Source organism: Hyperolius riggenbachi, chromosome 2 (assembly GCF_040937935.1).
Source record: "Hyperolius riggenbachi isolate aHypRig1 chromosome 2, aHypRig1.pri, whole genome shotgun sequence".
Taxonomy (NCBI): domain Eukaryota; kingdom Metazoa; phylum Chordata; class Amphibia; order Anura; family Hyperoliidae; genus Hyperolius; species Hyperolius riggenbachi.
The window spans coordinates 139464130-139482837 of record NC_090647.1 but is presented as its reverse complement, the minus strand read 5'-3'; the positions used below and the strand labels follow the sequence as shown (position 1 = coordinate 139482837).

The following is an 18708-nucleotide window of genomic DNA, read 5'->3' as shown; positions in this document are numbered from 1 at the left end:
TCCTCCATTTCCTCATACCACCCCTACCTATTGTATGCTAAGGTTCCCCCACAAATTAGATTGTATGTTCACTTGAGCAGGACCTCCTTTTCTTTTGTCGTCTTTTCTCCTTAACCACCCTGGCGTTTTATTAACATCGCCAGGGTGGCAGCGCAGCACTATTTTTTGCTTCTTTTTTTTTTAAATCATGTAGCTAGCCTAGCCCTCTCCCTGCGGCATCCCTCCCTACCCTTCGATCGCCGCCGGCGCATTAGTCCGTCCGGAAATCCTGTTCTGAACGGGATTTCCTTTAGGGCTTCCCCCATCGCCATGGCGACGATCGTGATGACGTCATCGACGTCGTTCCGTCATCCGGAGTCCCGATCCGGGATGATGGGGGCTCCTTTCGCGTCGGGTAGTGGCGGATCGGCTTGAGCGGCGGCGATCGAATCCCCCATGCAGCTAGCAAAGTGCTAGCTGCATGATTTAAAAAAAAATTAACAAAATCGGCCCAGCGGGCCTTAGCAGCGCCCTCCGGCGCCCTCCGGCGGTAATGGACGAGCTGAGCTCGTCCATACCGCTAAGGAGGTTAAAGTGTACCCGAGGAAGACTTTAATGATATAAAGGGGACACACAAAGCTATGTTCTTTGCTCAGTGACATGCCTCTGTGTCCTAGCACCGCTCTCTGTCTCCCAATTTACCGACAAGCAGCTTGTCAGTAGCCTAATAGGGGAAGGGGCATCCTTTGCAGTAAAGGCACTCCTGCATAATGTCCAATCCAGCATTAGGAATGCCCTTCCCCGCCCCTATGTGCTCCCAGCTCAGAAGCAGAGAGCTGAGGCACTAGGGCAATATCACTCTTCTGAGTTTGTGGCCATTTTTATGGTCTTAAAACTTTTGATAACAGCGGCAAACTGTGGTAGAATGCAGCACATTGTGATTTGGATTGAAAACTGAATCAGGTAATATGATTTTATTTACTGTTTATGGACACCTTGGGTTTACTTTAAAGGGAACCTGAGGTGGGAGTGATATGGAGGATGCCATATTTATTTCCTTTTAAACAATACCAGTTGCCTGGCAGTCATCCTGATCCTGTGTCTCTAATACTTTTAGCCATAAGGTGCATACACATGCACTACAAAAGGAAACGACGGGTCCGCCGGACCCTCCTGCTGGGCGGTCTTTAGCTGACAGTATGCGCGTGTGTACGCGCTGTCGGCGCTAAGCGGATCGTTCAGAAACAGCCTTATCAGTCCACCGACAGCCCGAACATACGCGTATACTGTCGGCTAAAGACCGCCCAGCGGGAGGGTCCGGCGGACCAGTTCTTTCCTTTTGTAGTGCGTGTGTACGCACCTATAGACCCTGAACAAGAATAAGCATATCAGGTACTCTGACTCAGCTAACTCAGGTTTTACTGGATTAGCCATATTCTTGTTTCAGGGTTTGGACTCAGACACTACGTATGCCAGCAGATCAACAGGACTACCCAGCAACTGGCATTGTTTACAAGGAAATAAATATGGCAGCCTCCATATCACTCTTACCTCGGGTTCCCTTTAAATCTTGTGGTTGGTGACTTTTATTACTATTTGTTCTATTGTACAGAGCTCCATGATGTGATGACAAATTCAAAAGTAAAAGATAATAATAAAATAATTTACAAAAAGAAGAATTGTGTAGAAACATGAAAAGAGCATTAAAATTACTTCAAATTCCAATTCCAACCATAAAGCTAAAAATAATAGTGTGCCTTTTGGTAAGAGTTAAAGAGAACCCGAGGTGGGTTCTAAGAATCCTATTAGCACACAGAGGCTGGGTCTGCATATACTGCCCAGCCTCTGTTGCTATACTGTCTCCCCCCAGGCCCCCCCTTTGCTCTGCTATCCCCCATAAATCAAACACTGTGCTAGCAACATCGCTAGCCGGCTGTTTACATCTACACTGTCACTCTCGCCGCTCCCCCGCCTCCTCTGTGTCGCCGCTCCCAGCCTGCATCCCTTCCCTCCCCACTGATTGGAGGGGAGGGAAGGGACGCAACCGGGGAGCGGAGAAATAGAGGAGGCGGGGGAGCGGCAAGAGTGACAGTGTAGATGAAAACAGACGGCTATCGACACGCTGCGTGTCGCTAGCAAGGCGTTTGATTTATGGGGGCAAGCAGAGCGCAGGGAGGGCCTGGGGGGAAACAGTATAGCAACAGAGGCTGGGCACTATATGCAGACCCAGCCTCTGTGTGCTAATAGGATTCTTAGAACCCACCTCGGGTTCTCTTAAAAGAGAACCAGAGATGAAGCTCCCTCATGTATTTTATTACATTTATCAGTGGGAACATAACAGTAAACACTTACCCTATTTTTTAGTTTCATTCTTCTCTGCTAAATCTGCCTGTTATCAGCTGTGATAAGAATCCCCAACTGAGCATTCAGTCTACGTTTGACCTGGAATCATTATAGCTGAGTCAGTCTTCTGTGAAGTCTTTTCAAGCCAAAGCCCACCCTTCCTGGCTCAGCTTTCCTGCTTTGCATACTCAGAGCTCTGATGACTGGGAGGAGCTGCTGCTGCGGAGAAAGAGGCTCTCAAACAACAGACAAGTGTGGCTCTGTGATCTGTGTGCACTGACTGTGCATTTATCATGTAGTTTCATTTTTATGAGAGACACTTCCTACAGGCAGTTGCGCAGCATACCAGAATAATGAATGCAGCAGCAGCCCTGCTTGTTTATAGTATCATAGAGCCTAGACAGCACATCCAAAACAGCTCATAATCTGGAAGCAGAATGGGTATGAGCCGGAGGCCATATTGGATTTTTCTTGGAGCAATAATGGATAAAAAACACTCAAAAAGACACACCAGAGAAGCAAAATTATCAGGTAGAGCATTTATTCTTTCCAAGCTATCGACTGATATGTTTATTTTGTGTGAAACGTTCATCTCTGGTTCCCTTTAAGAATAAAAACAATAAAACCTGAGATTCACCAGACAGTCTATGAATAGTAAAACATAGCTTTTATTTCAAATCTATAGTTAAAAGTCACAGATAATTCAGTGATGTTGATACAGGTCACCATAAGCAAACCTCTTGATTTGCATTGCATTTTGGATTAGGAATTCCTGATGTTGGTTTCTCAGGCTTATGGCCACTGCATCAAAGGCAATTTGGTAGATTGCAATGCATCCATATAGTGATCTCCAGTATGGAAATTAATCCATTAAAAGGGCCAAGATCACAAAAAAAATTTAAAATTTTAAATACATGTTAACTCATACAAATAAAAAGTACACTTCTTGTAGAGTTAAATGAGCTATAAATGACCTTTCTCCTATTTTGCTGTCACTTACAGTAGTTAGTAAAATCTGACAAAACTGACAGATTTTGTAATAGCCCATCTCTTCTCATGGGGGAGTTTTCTTTATATTCAAACACACTTAGTAAATGGCAATTGCTTTGTTGGACTGCCAATATAGTATGCAAAGAGGTTAGGAGTGGCCTGCATATTTGGACAGATGCTTTCCAGGGAGTGTTTTTGTAAACAAAAGATGTAATACCATACTTAAAATCCCCCATGACTAAATAGACTACTCCATTCTGTCAGATTTCTACTGCCTACTGTAAGTGGCAACAACAGAGGAGAAAAGTAAGTTTGTGGCTCATTTTACCCTGGAAGAACCATTCTTTGTATCTGCATGTGTTTACATGTGCTTTAAATTGAAAAAAATGTTTGCAGCAGTGGTCCTTTAAAGGGAACCAGAGTTGCAGGCAGCGGTTGACGGCGACGTGGGAGCGATCCGTGCGTATGGGGCTGGAGGAAGCTCCAGGTATGTATAAAAGCTTTTCTTTATTTCATCTCTGGTTCTCTTTAAGCCAAAGTTGTATTGCTGTTATATAGTTGTTGGAGGGTAATAGCTAGTGTAGCCAGAGTGATATCAGGCTCGGTCTGCCTATGGTACCAAGTAAGGCGACTTCCTCAGGCGGCAGAAGTCTGAGGACAGCACCAGGCAGAAATGGGAAGTGGCGAGAATGCCTGGCCAGCCTATACTAGGAGCAACTGTAAACTGTACCTGGCTAAACTATACTTGGGGAAACTGCACCTACCTACCAATACTGGGGGCACTTATACCTGGCTACCTAACTATACTGAGAGTGTTTTCGGGGGGCTCCCTGCAGCTATAATGTGCGGTGCAAATTATCGGGTGCTCTCAGATCATTCCAATTTGGGGGGGAGGGGTTCACATCCTCATAAGTTTGCCTCAGACCGCAAAAAAAGTCTAGAACTGGCCCTGAAACTTCTTCTACTTCCAAGCTGCTAGCCAGACATGTATAAACAGTACATAACATTATTAAAATCGAAATCGGTAAGATCGAAAACCTGAGCAGTTTCATGCTGCCAAGATTGGTCAGCTAATGTAAAGAAGCATAATTAACAAATCTGCTGAAAAAAAATGTTCTTTACATACTGTATATACTCGCATACAAGCTGAATTTTTGTCCCCCAAAAAGTGGGTCACAAGTTGGGGGGTCGGCTTGTATGCGAGTCTGGTGGTGGTGGTGGTCCGCGCCCCCCCCCCGGAGCCGCCGCTACCGCTGCATTTACCTTACCCGGCGCCGCTTCTTTTATTCCCCTCCTGTCCGGTTCCATAATTCACAGCACCACTCTTCACGACGGCTGCAGTAGAGCGAGAGAGCGGTTCCCATAGCAACCGCCGCTACAGGAAGCTGCGCTCTCTGCTGCTTCCTGTCTCATCACAGCAGCCGCCATGAAGAGTGCTGCTGTCCTACGGAACCGGAGAGGAGGGGAATAGAAGAAGCGGCGCCGGCTAAGGTAAAAGCAGCGGCAGCCGCGGGGGAGAGGGGAGGCGGGGGCACTATACTAGCTATACTGGGCACTACCTAGCGATACTGGGGCACTATACTAGCGATACTGGGCACTATAATAGCTATACTGGGCACTATACTAGCGATACTGGGCACTATACTAGCTATACTGGGCACTATACTAGCTATACTGGGGCACTATACTAGCTATACTGGGGCACTATACTAGCTATACTGGGCACTATACTAGCTATACTGGGCACTATACTAGCTATACTGGGGCACTATACTAGCTATACTGGGCACTATACTAGCTATACTGGGCACTATACTAGCTATACTGGGCACTATACTAGCTATACTGGGCACTATACTAGCTATACTGGGCACTACCTAGCGATACTGGGGCACTATACTAGCGATACTGGGGCACTATACTAGCTATACTGGGCACTATACTGGCTATACTGGGCACTATAATAGCTATACTGGGGCACTATACTAGCTATACTGGGCACTATACTAGCTATAATGGGCACTATACTAGCGATACTGGGCACTATACTGGCTATACTGGGCACTATACTAGCTATACTGGGGCACTATACTAGCTATACTGGGGCACTATACTAGCTATACTGGGCACTATACTAGCTATACTGGGGCACTTTACTAGCGATACTGGGCACTATATTAGCTATACTGGGGCACTATACTAGCGATACTGGGCACTATACTAGCTATACTGGGCACTATACTGGCTATACTGGGGCACTTTACTAGCAATACTGGGCACTATATTAGCTATACTGGGGCACTATACTAGCAATACTGGGCACTATACTAGCGATACTGGGCACTATACTAGCTATACGGGGGCACTATACTAGCTATACTGGGGCACTACCTACCCATACTGGGCACTATACTAGCTATACTGGGCACTATACTAGCTATACTGGGACACACTAGGGGAATAAGGCGGCCAGCATTTCCTTCCCCCGGCTTATATGGGGGTCAATCATTTTTTACTGTTTTTTTAGGTAAAAGTGGGGGGGGGGGGGGGGTTGGCTTATATGCGGGTCGGCTTATATGCGAGTATATACGGTATGTGCTCAATATTTACAAATTCATCTTTTCTTTATTATTGGCTTCATTAGCTTTCTCCTACTTTATTTTTGTGAGCAGGAAGTCTACTAGCACAGTTGGGAGATATGAAAGAGGCAGGAAGAGGAGCTTGGCATCCCATCCAGCGGAGTATCGTGTCATTGGATGGACGGCGGTAAGCGCATGCTCCATGCAGTCTGTTACCAGGTGAAGATTCTTGTTGGTCTTTGAAGTGCCAGAAAATGCTGAATCGCAATCTGTGAATAAATAACACCTTCTTCATTATGTGAATCTATTCCTAGGATTTCAACCTCTAACATAAGATTAAATTACATGTGAAGAACTGTAGATCCGAAAGGTTGGCCTTAGAAGAAATTAAACTGGGAATTTATGGCTTGTCTAAGGAAAACAATCTTACCAGAATGGCTACTGAAAAGTACGGTAATGAGATTGTCTCTGTTTTTCTTTCAGTGGTTGCTCAATACTGCGCATACGCAAGATTGCATGCTTGCGCACGTGCATTATGGAGCAGTCGAGCAGTCGAGCAGGGATGCTCTTACGAGTAATAACAAGTGCTTAAGCACTCGAATTTGTGATTTAAATGAGCTTTAATTATCTCAGGTGTGTGTCAGGGAGTGAAGGGGTTATTTACCCATAAGTGCGCATCCTCCCTGCGCTCCAAATAGCTAAAACGCATCCTATTGGTCGTGTTGCAAGCCTCACTGCACGCACTTTCTCCTTCAAGCCCGGAAGAAGGAAGTGCGTGGTGGTGAGGCTTGCAAGGCGACCAATAGGACGCGTGCAAGCTATTTGGAGCGCCGGGAGGACGCGCACTTATGGGTAAATAACCCCTTCACTCCCTGCAGCACACCTGAGCTAATTAAAACTAATTTAAATCACGAATTTGAGTGCTTAAGCACTCGTTATTACTCGTGAGAGCATCCCTGCAGCCGAGCAGCCTGAGTGCTCCCTAAGATTGCCAAAGAGTCCATCGGCGACTGAAGTGATGGAAGAGAGCAGTCTGCTAACAGGGAATCCAGTGCTGGAACGCAGGCACATGTGAGGAGAACAGAAAGGCTCTATAGGACCTAGAGCTCTCCCTCTCCTTAGGAAAGTATCTTTTTCTTTTTTTTAAAAAAAAAAATTCGATTCAGACTTGCTTTAAAACTTCATACAAACTTTTTCTATTTGGAGTCTTGTGAATTGTAGTTTTGCTGCTGACTCACATTTTTCAAAGTAATTCTGTCCATAGCTCTTTCGGACTTCTTCTGATGCCCTTTCCCAAATACTGTTTATTTTTTCCCTCAGAGCGGTAGAGTCACTCATTGCAGTTCTGAAGTATCCTGGCTCTATTATGCTGACCTTTACACCAAACAAGACCAATTCCCTCCTGAAAGATACGTAAAATGACTTTAGAATGAAAGAAAAGCTCCAACTGAACTGCACAAAACAAAACTGACTACTCACATTTTGTAAACATTATCTGTTCCCTGTAAATGGCACATATTCAGAAATTAACACTTGATGTGATCCATATTTAACTTTTCAGACACAGTAAAGTGACTCGGAGCCAAAGAGCAAAGGTGTTTTACCTCCTGAGCAATACCAGCCCTTTACATTGAAGGTACTTCACAAAAGGGGAACATAAAAGCTGCACCTCCCTTTCACCTTGCAGAGCAGCCTTAGCCAATGTTATGGCCATGGGGCTCTTCCCCACCTCTGGTACAAGGGAGGAGTTGGAGGGGATTTTGTTTTCTTATCTTCCACCTATTTATGAAAGTGTAAATAACTAAAAAGAAGAACAAATATACCAATTGAAGTAAACTTGCAATAAGAATATGGGTTAATATACAATAGGCTGACCATGCGTCCTCTTTTGCCCGGACAGGTCCACTTTTTCAGACCTGCCCAGGCTGTCCTACCGGATTTTTGAAATGTCCAGTGAAGTAAAGAGAGCCAAAGACACTTGCAGAGATCCATTGGGCTGAGATGAGCCGAACACTGCGAGCCAGCGACAGAAGAACTGCTTGCAGAGATCCACTGAGGCTGAGATGAGCCGAATACTGCAAGCCCAAGCAGCAGAAGAACCGCTTGCAGAGAATCTCTGCAAACGGTTCTTCTGCCTTGGGCTCGCAGTATTCGACTCATCTCAGCCTCAGTGGATCTCTGCAAGCAGTTCTTCTGCAGCTTGGGCTGCAGGAGAAGTGAGCTAGGAAGTGCCGACAGCTAGGGGAGGAGGCGGAAACAAGCCAGTGGCAATAACACACAGGCTGTGTGTGAAAGCAAGTCATCGGAATGCCGGGGATAAGATAAGGAAGCCTCAGATGGGAGGGGGAGAAGAAATGTGGACAGCCTGACACAGGACAGAGAGAGGAGGCTGAGATTGGAGGGGGAGAGGTGAGCTGACAATAGACTAGAGGGAGAAGCAGAGTGCAGCCTCAGCCACTACTAGTGTTCTGCATGCTGTGCACTGTGTAGAAAACTCCAAGCCCTTGCCAGCCACAGTACTTCAACACAAGCTGGACACTTGTTAGACACCCTGTATACATGCTTGTTATATGCTATTCAACCTGTAATATCTTAAAAAAAAAGTCCTCTTGTCTCCTGTTGCAGCCAAGTTTTATTCTCGCAAGTCGATGTCCCTGGCCATGCGCATCTACGTTCGTGTTCCCTTCGCCATGAGTGTCCTGCGCGGGTGCAGTGCAAGGTTTTCTCGTACTGTGCAGGATGCTCTTGGTGATGGGAGTGCGAATGAGGACGTTTGTGTGGCCAGGGGCAGTGGACGTTGACTTGCAAGTCCGCAAGAACAAAACTTAGCTGCGGCGGGGGACTGGTGGATCGTTCAGAGACGGTGTGTGCCTACGGAGGCTGCAGGGGGCTGGCAGAAGCTCCAAGTAAGTGAAACTTTTTTTAAAGACATTACAGGTTTCCTTTAAAGGAATTCTGAGATGTTTAATAGTTTTCTTTTCATACTTGGGGCTTCCACCAGCTCCATGAGGTGCGTGGACTCCCTTGCCTTCTTCTCCAGCCACTCTGTTATCTTATTATCCCCTCCAATAATCTGTGCAGTCGCACTCTTTGCGTTGGTGACTTGGTCACAGGAGAACAAGGGAGGTATATTTAGGCAGCCGCACGCAGCATGGGGGAAAGAGCATTTTGTGGGGAAATGTGCTGCCAATCTCATTTCATTTGTGGGGAAATGTGCTGCCAATCTCATTGCATTTGTGGGGAAATGTGCTGCCAATCTCATTGCATTTGTGGGGAAATGTGCTGCCAATAAGATTGCATTTGTGGGGAAATGTGCTGCCAATAAGATTGCATTTGTGGGGAAATGTGCTGCCAATTAGATTGCATTAGTGGGGAAATCTGCTGCCAATAAGATTGCATTAGTGGGGAAATCTGCTGCCAATATTATTGCATTTGTGGGGAAATATGCTGCCAATCTCATTGCATTTTGTGGGGAAATATTCTGCGAATCTGATTGCATTTTGTGGTCGGCCGGCCTCCGCCATGTGGTCTGGAAAAAAAAAAAAACGACCCTCCATGCCTGCGAAGTTGGACAGCACACTGCTAAGGTCTTGTATATTTGGCCCCACCCATGACCACGCCCACATGCTGTTGTGATCGTCCTCTTTTTTGGAAATCAAAATATGGTCACCCTAATATACAATATATGTATATATAGACACACACACACACACACACACACACACACACTCACACACACACACACACACACACACACACACACACACACACACACACACACACACACACACACACACACACACACACACACACACACACACACACACACACACACACACACACACACACACACACACACACACACACACACACACTTTTCTACTACACTCCACTTGTGTCCACAACTTTTAATCTTTGGCCGGCTTTCTTCACATTCCTTCTTCACACTTTTTCTTTCTTTTTCCATTAATTCTTCTGGGCACTCCTGTATTTAAATATTCTATAATTCTTCTGTCTTATTTTAATTACGCACCAGAAGCTTATTGTAACGATACTACCTGATCCTCGCTCCTGCGGAGACACATCCTCTTCCGGCTTGCGCTCCATGAACTCTTCCTCCTCTGCTAGCGTGCGTCTCAAAGGGCGCACGCCGTACGCCAGGGGGCGGCGCGCGTTCCGAAGGTGACGTCATCAGGTCGTCTTAAGCCTTCCGGGAACGCCGCGCCGCGCCAGTTATAGCATTTTGCTAGGCTAGCTAGGTAGCTGCTCGTGAGCTGAGTGAGTTAGTGATTTGTGAATATCTGTGTACCGACTTGTTTTGCCTCTCGACCACCCGTTGCCTGATCCCTGTACCTGTACTGTCACCCGTTTACCGACCTGATTACTGTCCGACTATCCGATTGCCTGATCCTTGTACCTGCATTGAAACCCGTGTACCGACCTGATTACTGTCTGACTATCCGATTGCCTGGTCCCTGTACCCGTATTGATACCTGTGTACCGACTCGATTACCACTTGACTATCCACTTGCCTGACTCTATTACTGTGTGGAGATTCCTGTGTACCAACCTCCTGTGCTCCGGCCTCTCGCCACGCACTGTCTGGCGGGGTGCTAGGCGGACTCCAGGAGTTAGGCTACAGTCTGCACAAGCACCATTGTACACACGTTCCTGAATAAACTCGAACATCCCTGTGCGCCCCTCCCTGCTGTCGTCTGTGCAGGCATTCCGTACCAACCAGCCGTTACATTATAACTGGCCAAAACATTATTATGGAGGACCTTCAACGTCAGATTGACGCTTTGACAGAGGCTATGAAAGGCCTTGCGGATATGGTCACTCCACTACTTCAAGCGCAGGCCCAGGTACAGGCTCAAGCGCAGGCCCAGAAGCAGGCCCAGGCGCAGGTCGCAGTTGCTCCGGCTGATGCCCCTCCAGTGGGCGCGGGGGCACCCGATCCTCCGATCGATGCTATGGCACCCCCTCCTCCTGTGGAGGCGATAACCGAACCAAAACTTCAGCTTCCAGAGAAGTTTTCTGGCAACCGAAGTACTTTCAGCAACTTCAAAAACTCCTGTCTGATGTATTTCTTTGTAAGGCCTAGATCCTCTGGCTCAGAGATCCAGAAAGTTGCACTAGTGATTTCCCTGTTGCAAGGGGACCCACAGGCGTGGGCCTTCAGCCTTACCCAGGGACACCCTGCTCTCTCATCGGTGGAAGGGTTCTTTGAGGCCATGGGAGTCTTATATTCTGACCCCGATGCCACCTCCACCGCCTCACAGAAATTGCGAGGGTTGAGACAGGGAAGGAATACAGCGGAGGTCTATGCCACAGAATTCAGGCGGTGGTCCGTGGACACACACTGGAACGATCCAGCATTATTGGATCAGTTCATCCACGGTCTGTCAGATCCAGTGAAGGATCTCCTGGTCAATTTTTCACCCCCAGCTTCTTTAGACGAAGCAATAACTCTGGCCATCAGAGGGGATCGTCGCCTCCGGCAGCATCGCCAGGAGCGATCGGCAGGTGGCAGCCCTTCTCTTGCCATATCTCCTCCCGCTGCAGCTGCTAATGAGGAAGAGCCCATGCAAATCGGGGCCTCTAAGCTCACGGTAGCGGAAAGAACCAGGAGGCGTTCGCAGGGGCTTTGCCTATATTGTGGGGGAACGGGAAACTTTGTGCGGAATTGCCCCGAGAAGAAGTCGGGAAATGCCAGTGCCTAGGGGAGTCAGAGGGAGCTTTCTTGGGCGGGCAGAGTATTCCTTCAAATACCCAATGTTTTCTGGTCCCTGTCTGTCTGGACTGGCAGGGGCAGGCATTTACAGGGCAGGCGTTTATTGACAGTGGGGCGGCCGGGAATTTTTTGGACCTTGCGGTAGCCCAACAACTAAAAATTCCTGCCCTCCCGCTAGGTAAGCAGGTCCAAGTCACTGCCATTGATCACTCTCCGTTACAACTGGGACAGCCTATGGCAGTCACACCGGAGTTGCACCTCACGATTGGAGCACTGCACTCTGAGGGGATTACCTTCTACCTGTTGAGCATGCCATCCACTCCTATGGTGTTAGGGTTACCGTGGTTAAAACAACACAACCCGGTATTGGATTGGCAAACGGGTCAGCTGGTAAAGTGGTCTGGCTTCTGTCAGGGTAATTGTATTTCTGCCCTACCTGTCCGCAGCACTCATTGTCTATCCCTGAGCCGTATGGTATGTTTTCCGATGTGTTCTCCCCCTGCGCGGCGGACGAGCTGCCTCCACACTGCTCATACGATTGCCCCATTGATCTCCTCCCTGGGACTATGCCTCCTCGTGGCCGCTTGTTCAATCTCTCAGCCCCTGAGAGGACAGCCATGAGGACTTACATTAAGGAGAACATGCAGAAGGGGTTCATCAGGCCCTCTAACTCCCCTGCAGGGGCCGAATTTTTTTTCGTGGAGAAGAAAGATGGGGGTCTCAGGCCCTGTATTGATTACAGGGGACTGAATAAAATAACGGTAAAAAAACGGTACCCTCTGCCATTGATTAACGACCTGTTAGGGCAAATCGCGGGGGCGCGAATTTTCACCAAATTGGACCTGCGGGGGGCATACAACCTCATCCGGATACACCAGGGGGATGAGTGGAAGACGGCCTTCAATACTCATGAGGGGCATTATGAGTATTTGGTCATGCCCTTCGGGCGCTGTAACGCCCCGGCCGTCTTCCAGGAGTTCGTCAATGACGTCTTACGAGACTTCCTGGGGAAGTTCGTCATCGTCTATCTTGACGATATTCTAATTTTCTCTCCATCCTTGTCAGTCCACCGGGAGCAGGTCCGGGCAGTTCTTCGCAAGTTGAGGGAGCATCATTTATATGCCAAATTAGAAAAGTGCACCTTTGAGACTGATCAAGTGCCCTTCCTGGGCTAAATTATTTCCAGCGCAGGACTGACTATGGATCCGGCCAAAGTCTCCGCAGTATTGAATTGGCCACAGTCCACCAACTTGAAATCTCTGCAGCGATTCCTGGGGTTCGACAACTTTTATAGGAGATTTATCAGAGGATTCTCAGTCCAGGTGGCACCGCTGACCGACCTAACTAAAAGTGGGGCGGATCCCACTCAGTGGACTCCTCAGGCTTGTCAGGCCTTCAGGGTCTTGAAGGAGGCCTTCTGTTCGGCCCCGCTTCTGGTTCATCTGGATACCGCGCGTCCTTTTGTGGTAGAGGTTGACGCATCCGAACTGGGAGTAGGGGCAGTCCTCTCCCAGTATTCAGGCTCCCCGGAAAAGCTGCATCCCTGTGCCTACTTTTCTAGGAAATTCTCCCCGGCGGAGCAAAATTATAACATTGGCAATCGCGAGTTGTTGGGTATTAAGTGGGCTTTCGAGGAATGGAGGCACTGGCTGGAGGGGGCCGATCTCCCGATCACCGACTTCACAGACCACAAAAATCTGGAGTACATCGAGTCTGCCAAGAGACTAACCCCCAGACAAGCCTGGTGGGCCCTGTTCTTCACCAGATTTAAGTTTACCATTACATATAAACCCGGCCCGAAGAACGTTAAGGCGGACGCTCTGTCCGAATACCCCGGACTTCTGTCCGAATCCCCCTCACGCTCAGACCCCCGAACTAATCCTGCCTGCTCGCTGCTTTGTCGCCGCCTTGACAACATCGAGTTCCAATGGTGATCTAGTAGAGAGTTTGTCTCGTCTCCAGGACGATGTTTCCTCTGGAAAACCACCAGGTGTTCTGTATGTTCCTCGGCAGTTGAGGTTGCAGGTCCTGCAACACTTTCATGAAAGTAAGATGGCAGGTCATCCTGGTCAAGCCAAGACTCAGGAGCTTTTGACGTGCCTGGTCTGGTGGCCTTCTTTACCTCGGGATACACGGGCCTTCGTCAAAGCGTGCCCGGTCTGTGCCCGCAACAAGACTACTAGGACAGCTCCCAGTGGTTCCCTCCTTCCTTTGCCCGTACCGTCCAAACCTTGGACCGATGTGTCCATGGACTTTATTGTGGACTTACCACCATCAGAGGGATATACGGTGATTTGGATGGTGGTTGACCGCTTCAGCAAGATGTCTCACTTCATCCCGCTGACCAAATTGCCATCGGCCAAGGAGTTAGCCGACCTCTTCATCACTCACGTGTTCAGGCTCCATGGTATTCCAGAAAGGGTGATCTCGGATCGGGGCGTGCAATTTGTGTCCGAATTTTGGAGGTCATTCTGCTTGCGTCTGGGAATTGAGTTGGCGTTCTCATCAGGGTTCCATCCTGAATCCAATGGTCAGACCGAAAGGGTAAACCAATCCTTGGAGCAATATCTACGTTGCTTTGTCTCCAAGAGCCAGGAGCAGTGGGCCGAATACCTCCCATTTGCAGAGTTCGCCCACAACAACGGGGTGAGCTCATCCACGGGCAGATCCCCTTTCAAAGTGGTCAATGGCCTCGACCCCAGGTTTTCTCTTCTTGTGGGTCCACCATCCAACCTACCTGTCTTAGAAGAAAGGTTGCAGCGCATGGAGGACATATGGAGGGATCCTGTAACAATGTGTGGTGTTTGGTGCACACTCAGAGTATTCAGATTGTTGGTGATCCGCAGTATCACCAATAATGCTGATATAACCGATTATGTGGCGATCTGCGGAATCACCAATAATGCGGATATTTATTTGTAACTCTGGATACCGGGTATAACGACAGTGGAAAACCCACCACACTGATATCTTTAAGAGGACTGGCTACCTCTAAAAGAGAAACGCAGTGTGTGCGATTCTGCGACTAGATGACGTAACGCTAGAATCGCGTTCCCCAGCAGCAATGATATACTGGGGAACCACTGAGACCTCCGCAAGGAGGGATTCAGCAGAATAAACCCTTTAGTGGGAGAACCACTAAAGGGGGCAAAGTCAGACGGAAACTGTTCGGTAACAAACTGGCTGCGAGGTACCGAATCGTGAAACAGAGAGCAGAGTCAGAAATCTAGCCAAGGTCAGTAACGGAAATCAGATAGGCGGAGGTACAAAGTCAGAAAGCCGAACTCGTAGTGAAATAGACAAGCAGAGGTTCGGCAACGGGAGATCAGAAAATGGCACAGATAACAATAGTGCTTGCGAATATATTGGCAAAACCAATATATGTCGCAGATCAGGAAAATAACCTGTACCGGCAGCTGCGGGAAGCGAGTGGGGGCCGACGGCAGCCGAAGGGAGCGAGGGAAGCGGTGAGTATGTCCTTTTTTTCCCCTACGCATAGCAGCATTTATTTTACCACAGCCTGTGGGCTTTGGTATCCTTTAAGCCAGACAACTTCCAACAAAATCGTGCTATGACCCCTCTGGAGGAATCTCTTGCAATGGCCATGCATGTCACTTCCTCTTCCTGCTTCATTCAGTGATGCACTTCTCTAACAGAGAAGACAGGGGTGACCCGGAAGTTATAACATAGCCAAGAAGGCAGCCGTGATTTTTAAATTGAAATCGAACAAAACTATTTGGTGTAGAATGGTGATTCAGGCATCAAATGAAAGAGGAAAGCACAAGCTACAGAAAGGTATGCATCTTTTAGTACTTTGTAGTACTGGTCGGAGTCTTAAAGGCATATCCATGAGAGGTGCTCGGCGTCCCTAACCCAACCAAAGAAAAGTAAAGGAGAAAATTAAGAACAAGCGGAAGACAGAAGACCTATAGAAGATAGCTCAAAGGATAATAAACAAGAATACAGAATAAATAATGAAAGAAGAGTACAGATGAAAGGAGAAGAAAAGGGTTATTTATTTAATAAAATATTTTTAATGTGTGTTTATTTCAATTAGAATACTTTTACTTGTTTCATTGTTTTCATTCCCTGGTAAATTGGTAAGGGGTCAAAATATGTTTTACCTATTTACCTGGGGGAGGGGGGGGGGGGGGGGAAGAGGGGGGGAGGGTGTTTAAGGGCCAATGGGAAAATTTCACCCTTGCCCCAAATGTTTGGGATCATGTAGGCCAGTTCTGATAAGTTCTGCATTAACCTTCCTGGCGGTAAGCCCGAACTGAGTTCGGGCTATGCCGCCGGAAGGCACCGCTCAGGCCCCGCTGGGCCGATTTGCATAATTTTTTTTTTGCTGCACGCAGCTAGCACTTTGCTAGCTGCGTGCAGTGCCCGATCGCCGCCGCTACCCGCCGATCCGCCGCAATTCCTCTCGCCGCGGCCGCCCCCCCCCCAGACCCCGTGCGCTGCCTGGCCAATCAGTGCCAGGCAGCGCTATGGGGCAGATCGGAGTCCCCTCTGACGTCACGACGTCGATGACGTCGGTGACGTCATCCCGCCCGTCGCCATGGCGACGGGGGAAGCCCTCCAGGAGATCCCGTTCTTTCAACGGGATCTCCGGATCTCCGATCGCCGGCGGCGATCGGAGGGGCTGGGGGGATGCCGCTGAGCAGCGGCTATCATGTAGCGAGACTTTGTCTCGCTACATGAAAAAAAAAAAAAAAAATTTAAAAAAAAAGATTTGCTGCCCCCTGGCGATTTTTTTGCAAACCGCCAGGAGGGTTAACCTGAATTTACCTGCAATTCTCACCACCTCACCATCCTGCTTTAACCCCAGCAGGCTGCATGTGTCACCAAATGTTTTTCTGTGGGAACTGGGACAGCCAGAACTAGACAGCAGTACAAATGTCCTAGTTCAAAAGGGAGAAGAGAGTCCTGGCAGGGATAGTAGGCTATGCGTAGAAATGGCCTGAACGGTTCGCCGGCGAACGGTTCCCAGCGAACTTCCGGGGTTCGCGATCACAGAGAACCGCAACATTTTCCGGTAGTTCAGTTCGCCCCCATAGTGCATCATGAGGGTCAACTTTGACCCTCTACATCACTCAGCAGGCACATTGTAGCCAATCAGGCTACACTCCCTCCTGGAGCCACTTCCCCCCCCCCCTTATAAAAGGCAGGCAGCGTCAGGCTTTGGACTCACTCGTGTGCCTGCATTAATTAGAGAAGGTAAAGCTGCTGCAGACTCTCATAGGGAAAGCTTAGTTAGGCTCTTGTAGGCTTCTTAGCTTGCTCCTTGCTGATTCTTATTGCTAAAAAAGCACCCCTAAACAGCTCTTTTGAGAGCTAATCTTGTTCTTGTGATCTATTTTTTTTTGTGTGTTTCCCACTGACACTTGTGTTGCATAGACAGCCTTGGTAATTCATGCTGTGTGTGCCACTGCCAGGCCCAGCACATTCAGTGACTACCTGTGTGTGTGACAGGTGCACATTGTAATACCCATCACTGCATATACCTACCTGTTGTTCACTTCAGTCAGTGCACCCACCTACCTACGTGAACGCACGCAGTGTCACTGTGCCTGTCCAGTACCTGTCTGTGTGTGACAGATGCACATTTTAATACCCATCATTGCATATACCTACCTGTTGTTCACAGTGCACCCACCTACCTACGTGAGTGCACGCAGTGTCACTGTGCCTGTCCGGTACCTGTCTGTGTGTGACAGGTGAACATTGTAATACCCATCACTGCATATACCTACATGTTGTTCACTTCAGTCTGTGCACCCACCTACCTACGTGAGCGCACGCAGTGTCACTGTGCCTGTCCGGTACCTGTCTGTGTGTGACAGGTGCACATTATAATACCCATTACTGCATATACTTACCTGTTGTTCAAAATGCACCCACCTTCCTACGTTAGCGCAGGCAGTGTGATATTTAATACCATCAGTCACTCTACCTGTTCACGGTATGTGTGTGTGACAGGTGCACATTTGTAATACCCATCACTGCATATACCTACCTGTTGTGTCCGGTGCACCCACCTACCTATGTGAGTGCACGCAGTGTGATATACCACTCTGTGCATACCTGTTAACTGCACCTGTGTGACTGCACATTGTATTAGTCAAGTCAGTGCATACCTTCCACTTCATCCCCCCCAATATGGACAAAACAAAAGGCAGAGGCAGGCCATCTGGCAGGTCTGTTCAAGGTCACTGTCGTGATTTCGTGCGGCCCTCGACCAAAGTACAGTGTTCAGAATAAGGAACGCGCCATCAACCCCCAATATTTTCAGGACGTAGTTGACTATTTAACACAAAACACCTCATCTTTCTCAGCTTCCACACGGAAGCGTGACATATCTTCCTCCTCCTGCTCTGATTCTGGCACCCTACTTAACACTTAGTCGGCCTCCACCACCAAAGTGCCATCATCCCAGGGCTCAGCGGTGTGGACATTTTTTTGTGTGTCTGCCTCAGATGAGAGCAATGCCATCTGTACTCTCTGCCACCGAATTGAGCCGTGAAAAAATGGAGCCATGGAAAGACCAAGACCCGCGTACGGACAACTACCTTACGAAGGCACATGATTACAAAGCACAAACTGCAATGGGATGCCCATCTGAGGAAAAGCAGCACACAAAAGCAAAGCCACACACCACGGCGGAAGATACCAGGCCGCAATTTTTTCTCAGTAAGTCAGTCCCCACACACAGCATCTCTGCCTGCACGCCGTGTGACTGCCTCCCCCAAGACTAAGTCGCTCCCCCCACAGCATCTCTGCCTGCAGGCTGCTTGACTGCCTTCTCCACCACCACCAACAGGATCCAGGACTCCAGGCTGATTCCTGAATTTTTAAGGCCGCTGCTAGAAGCGGACGCTATACTAATTTTTCTGGTGCGTGTAAATGCCTGCCTAATTTTTCTGGCTGCACTGCAACTGCAACAACAAAACAAAAGGCATGTACATGTGCCAATTCCCCTTCGTGATCATTACCTTGCCTCGGTGAAGGGGCTTGCGTATCACAATGAAGCAATGACCGACGGCTATATGAGTGTCTCGGGGGGGGGGGGGGGGGGCACAC

General features: G+C 48.4%; 1 protein-coding gene across 3 annotated transcripts in view; it reads right to left on the bottom strand.

Annotated features, from left to right (window-relative positions):
• The window catches only part of LOC137545834 (retinol dehydrogenase 16-like), an 81907-nt gene that overhangs the window by 8373 nt on the left and 54826 nt on the right, over positions 1–18708 (bottom strand). For all 3 annotated transcript variants that reach the window (XM_068267517.1, XM_068267516.1, XM_068267518.1), the window contains 2 exons: positions 7130–7293; positions 5968–6160 (listed from right to left, as the gene is read on the bottom strand). In XM_068267517.1, the coding sequence (XP_068123618.1) occupies positions 5968–6160; positions 7130–7293 (357 nt within the window). The remainder of the gene's footprint in view (positions 1–5967; positions 6161–7129; positions 7294–18708) is intronic.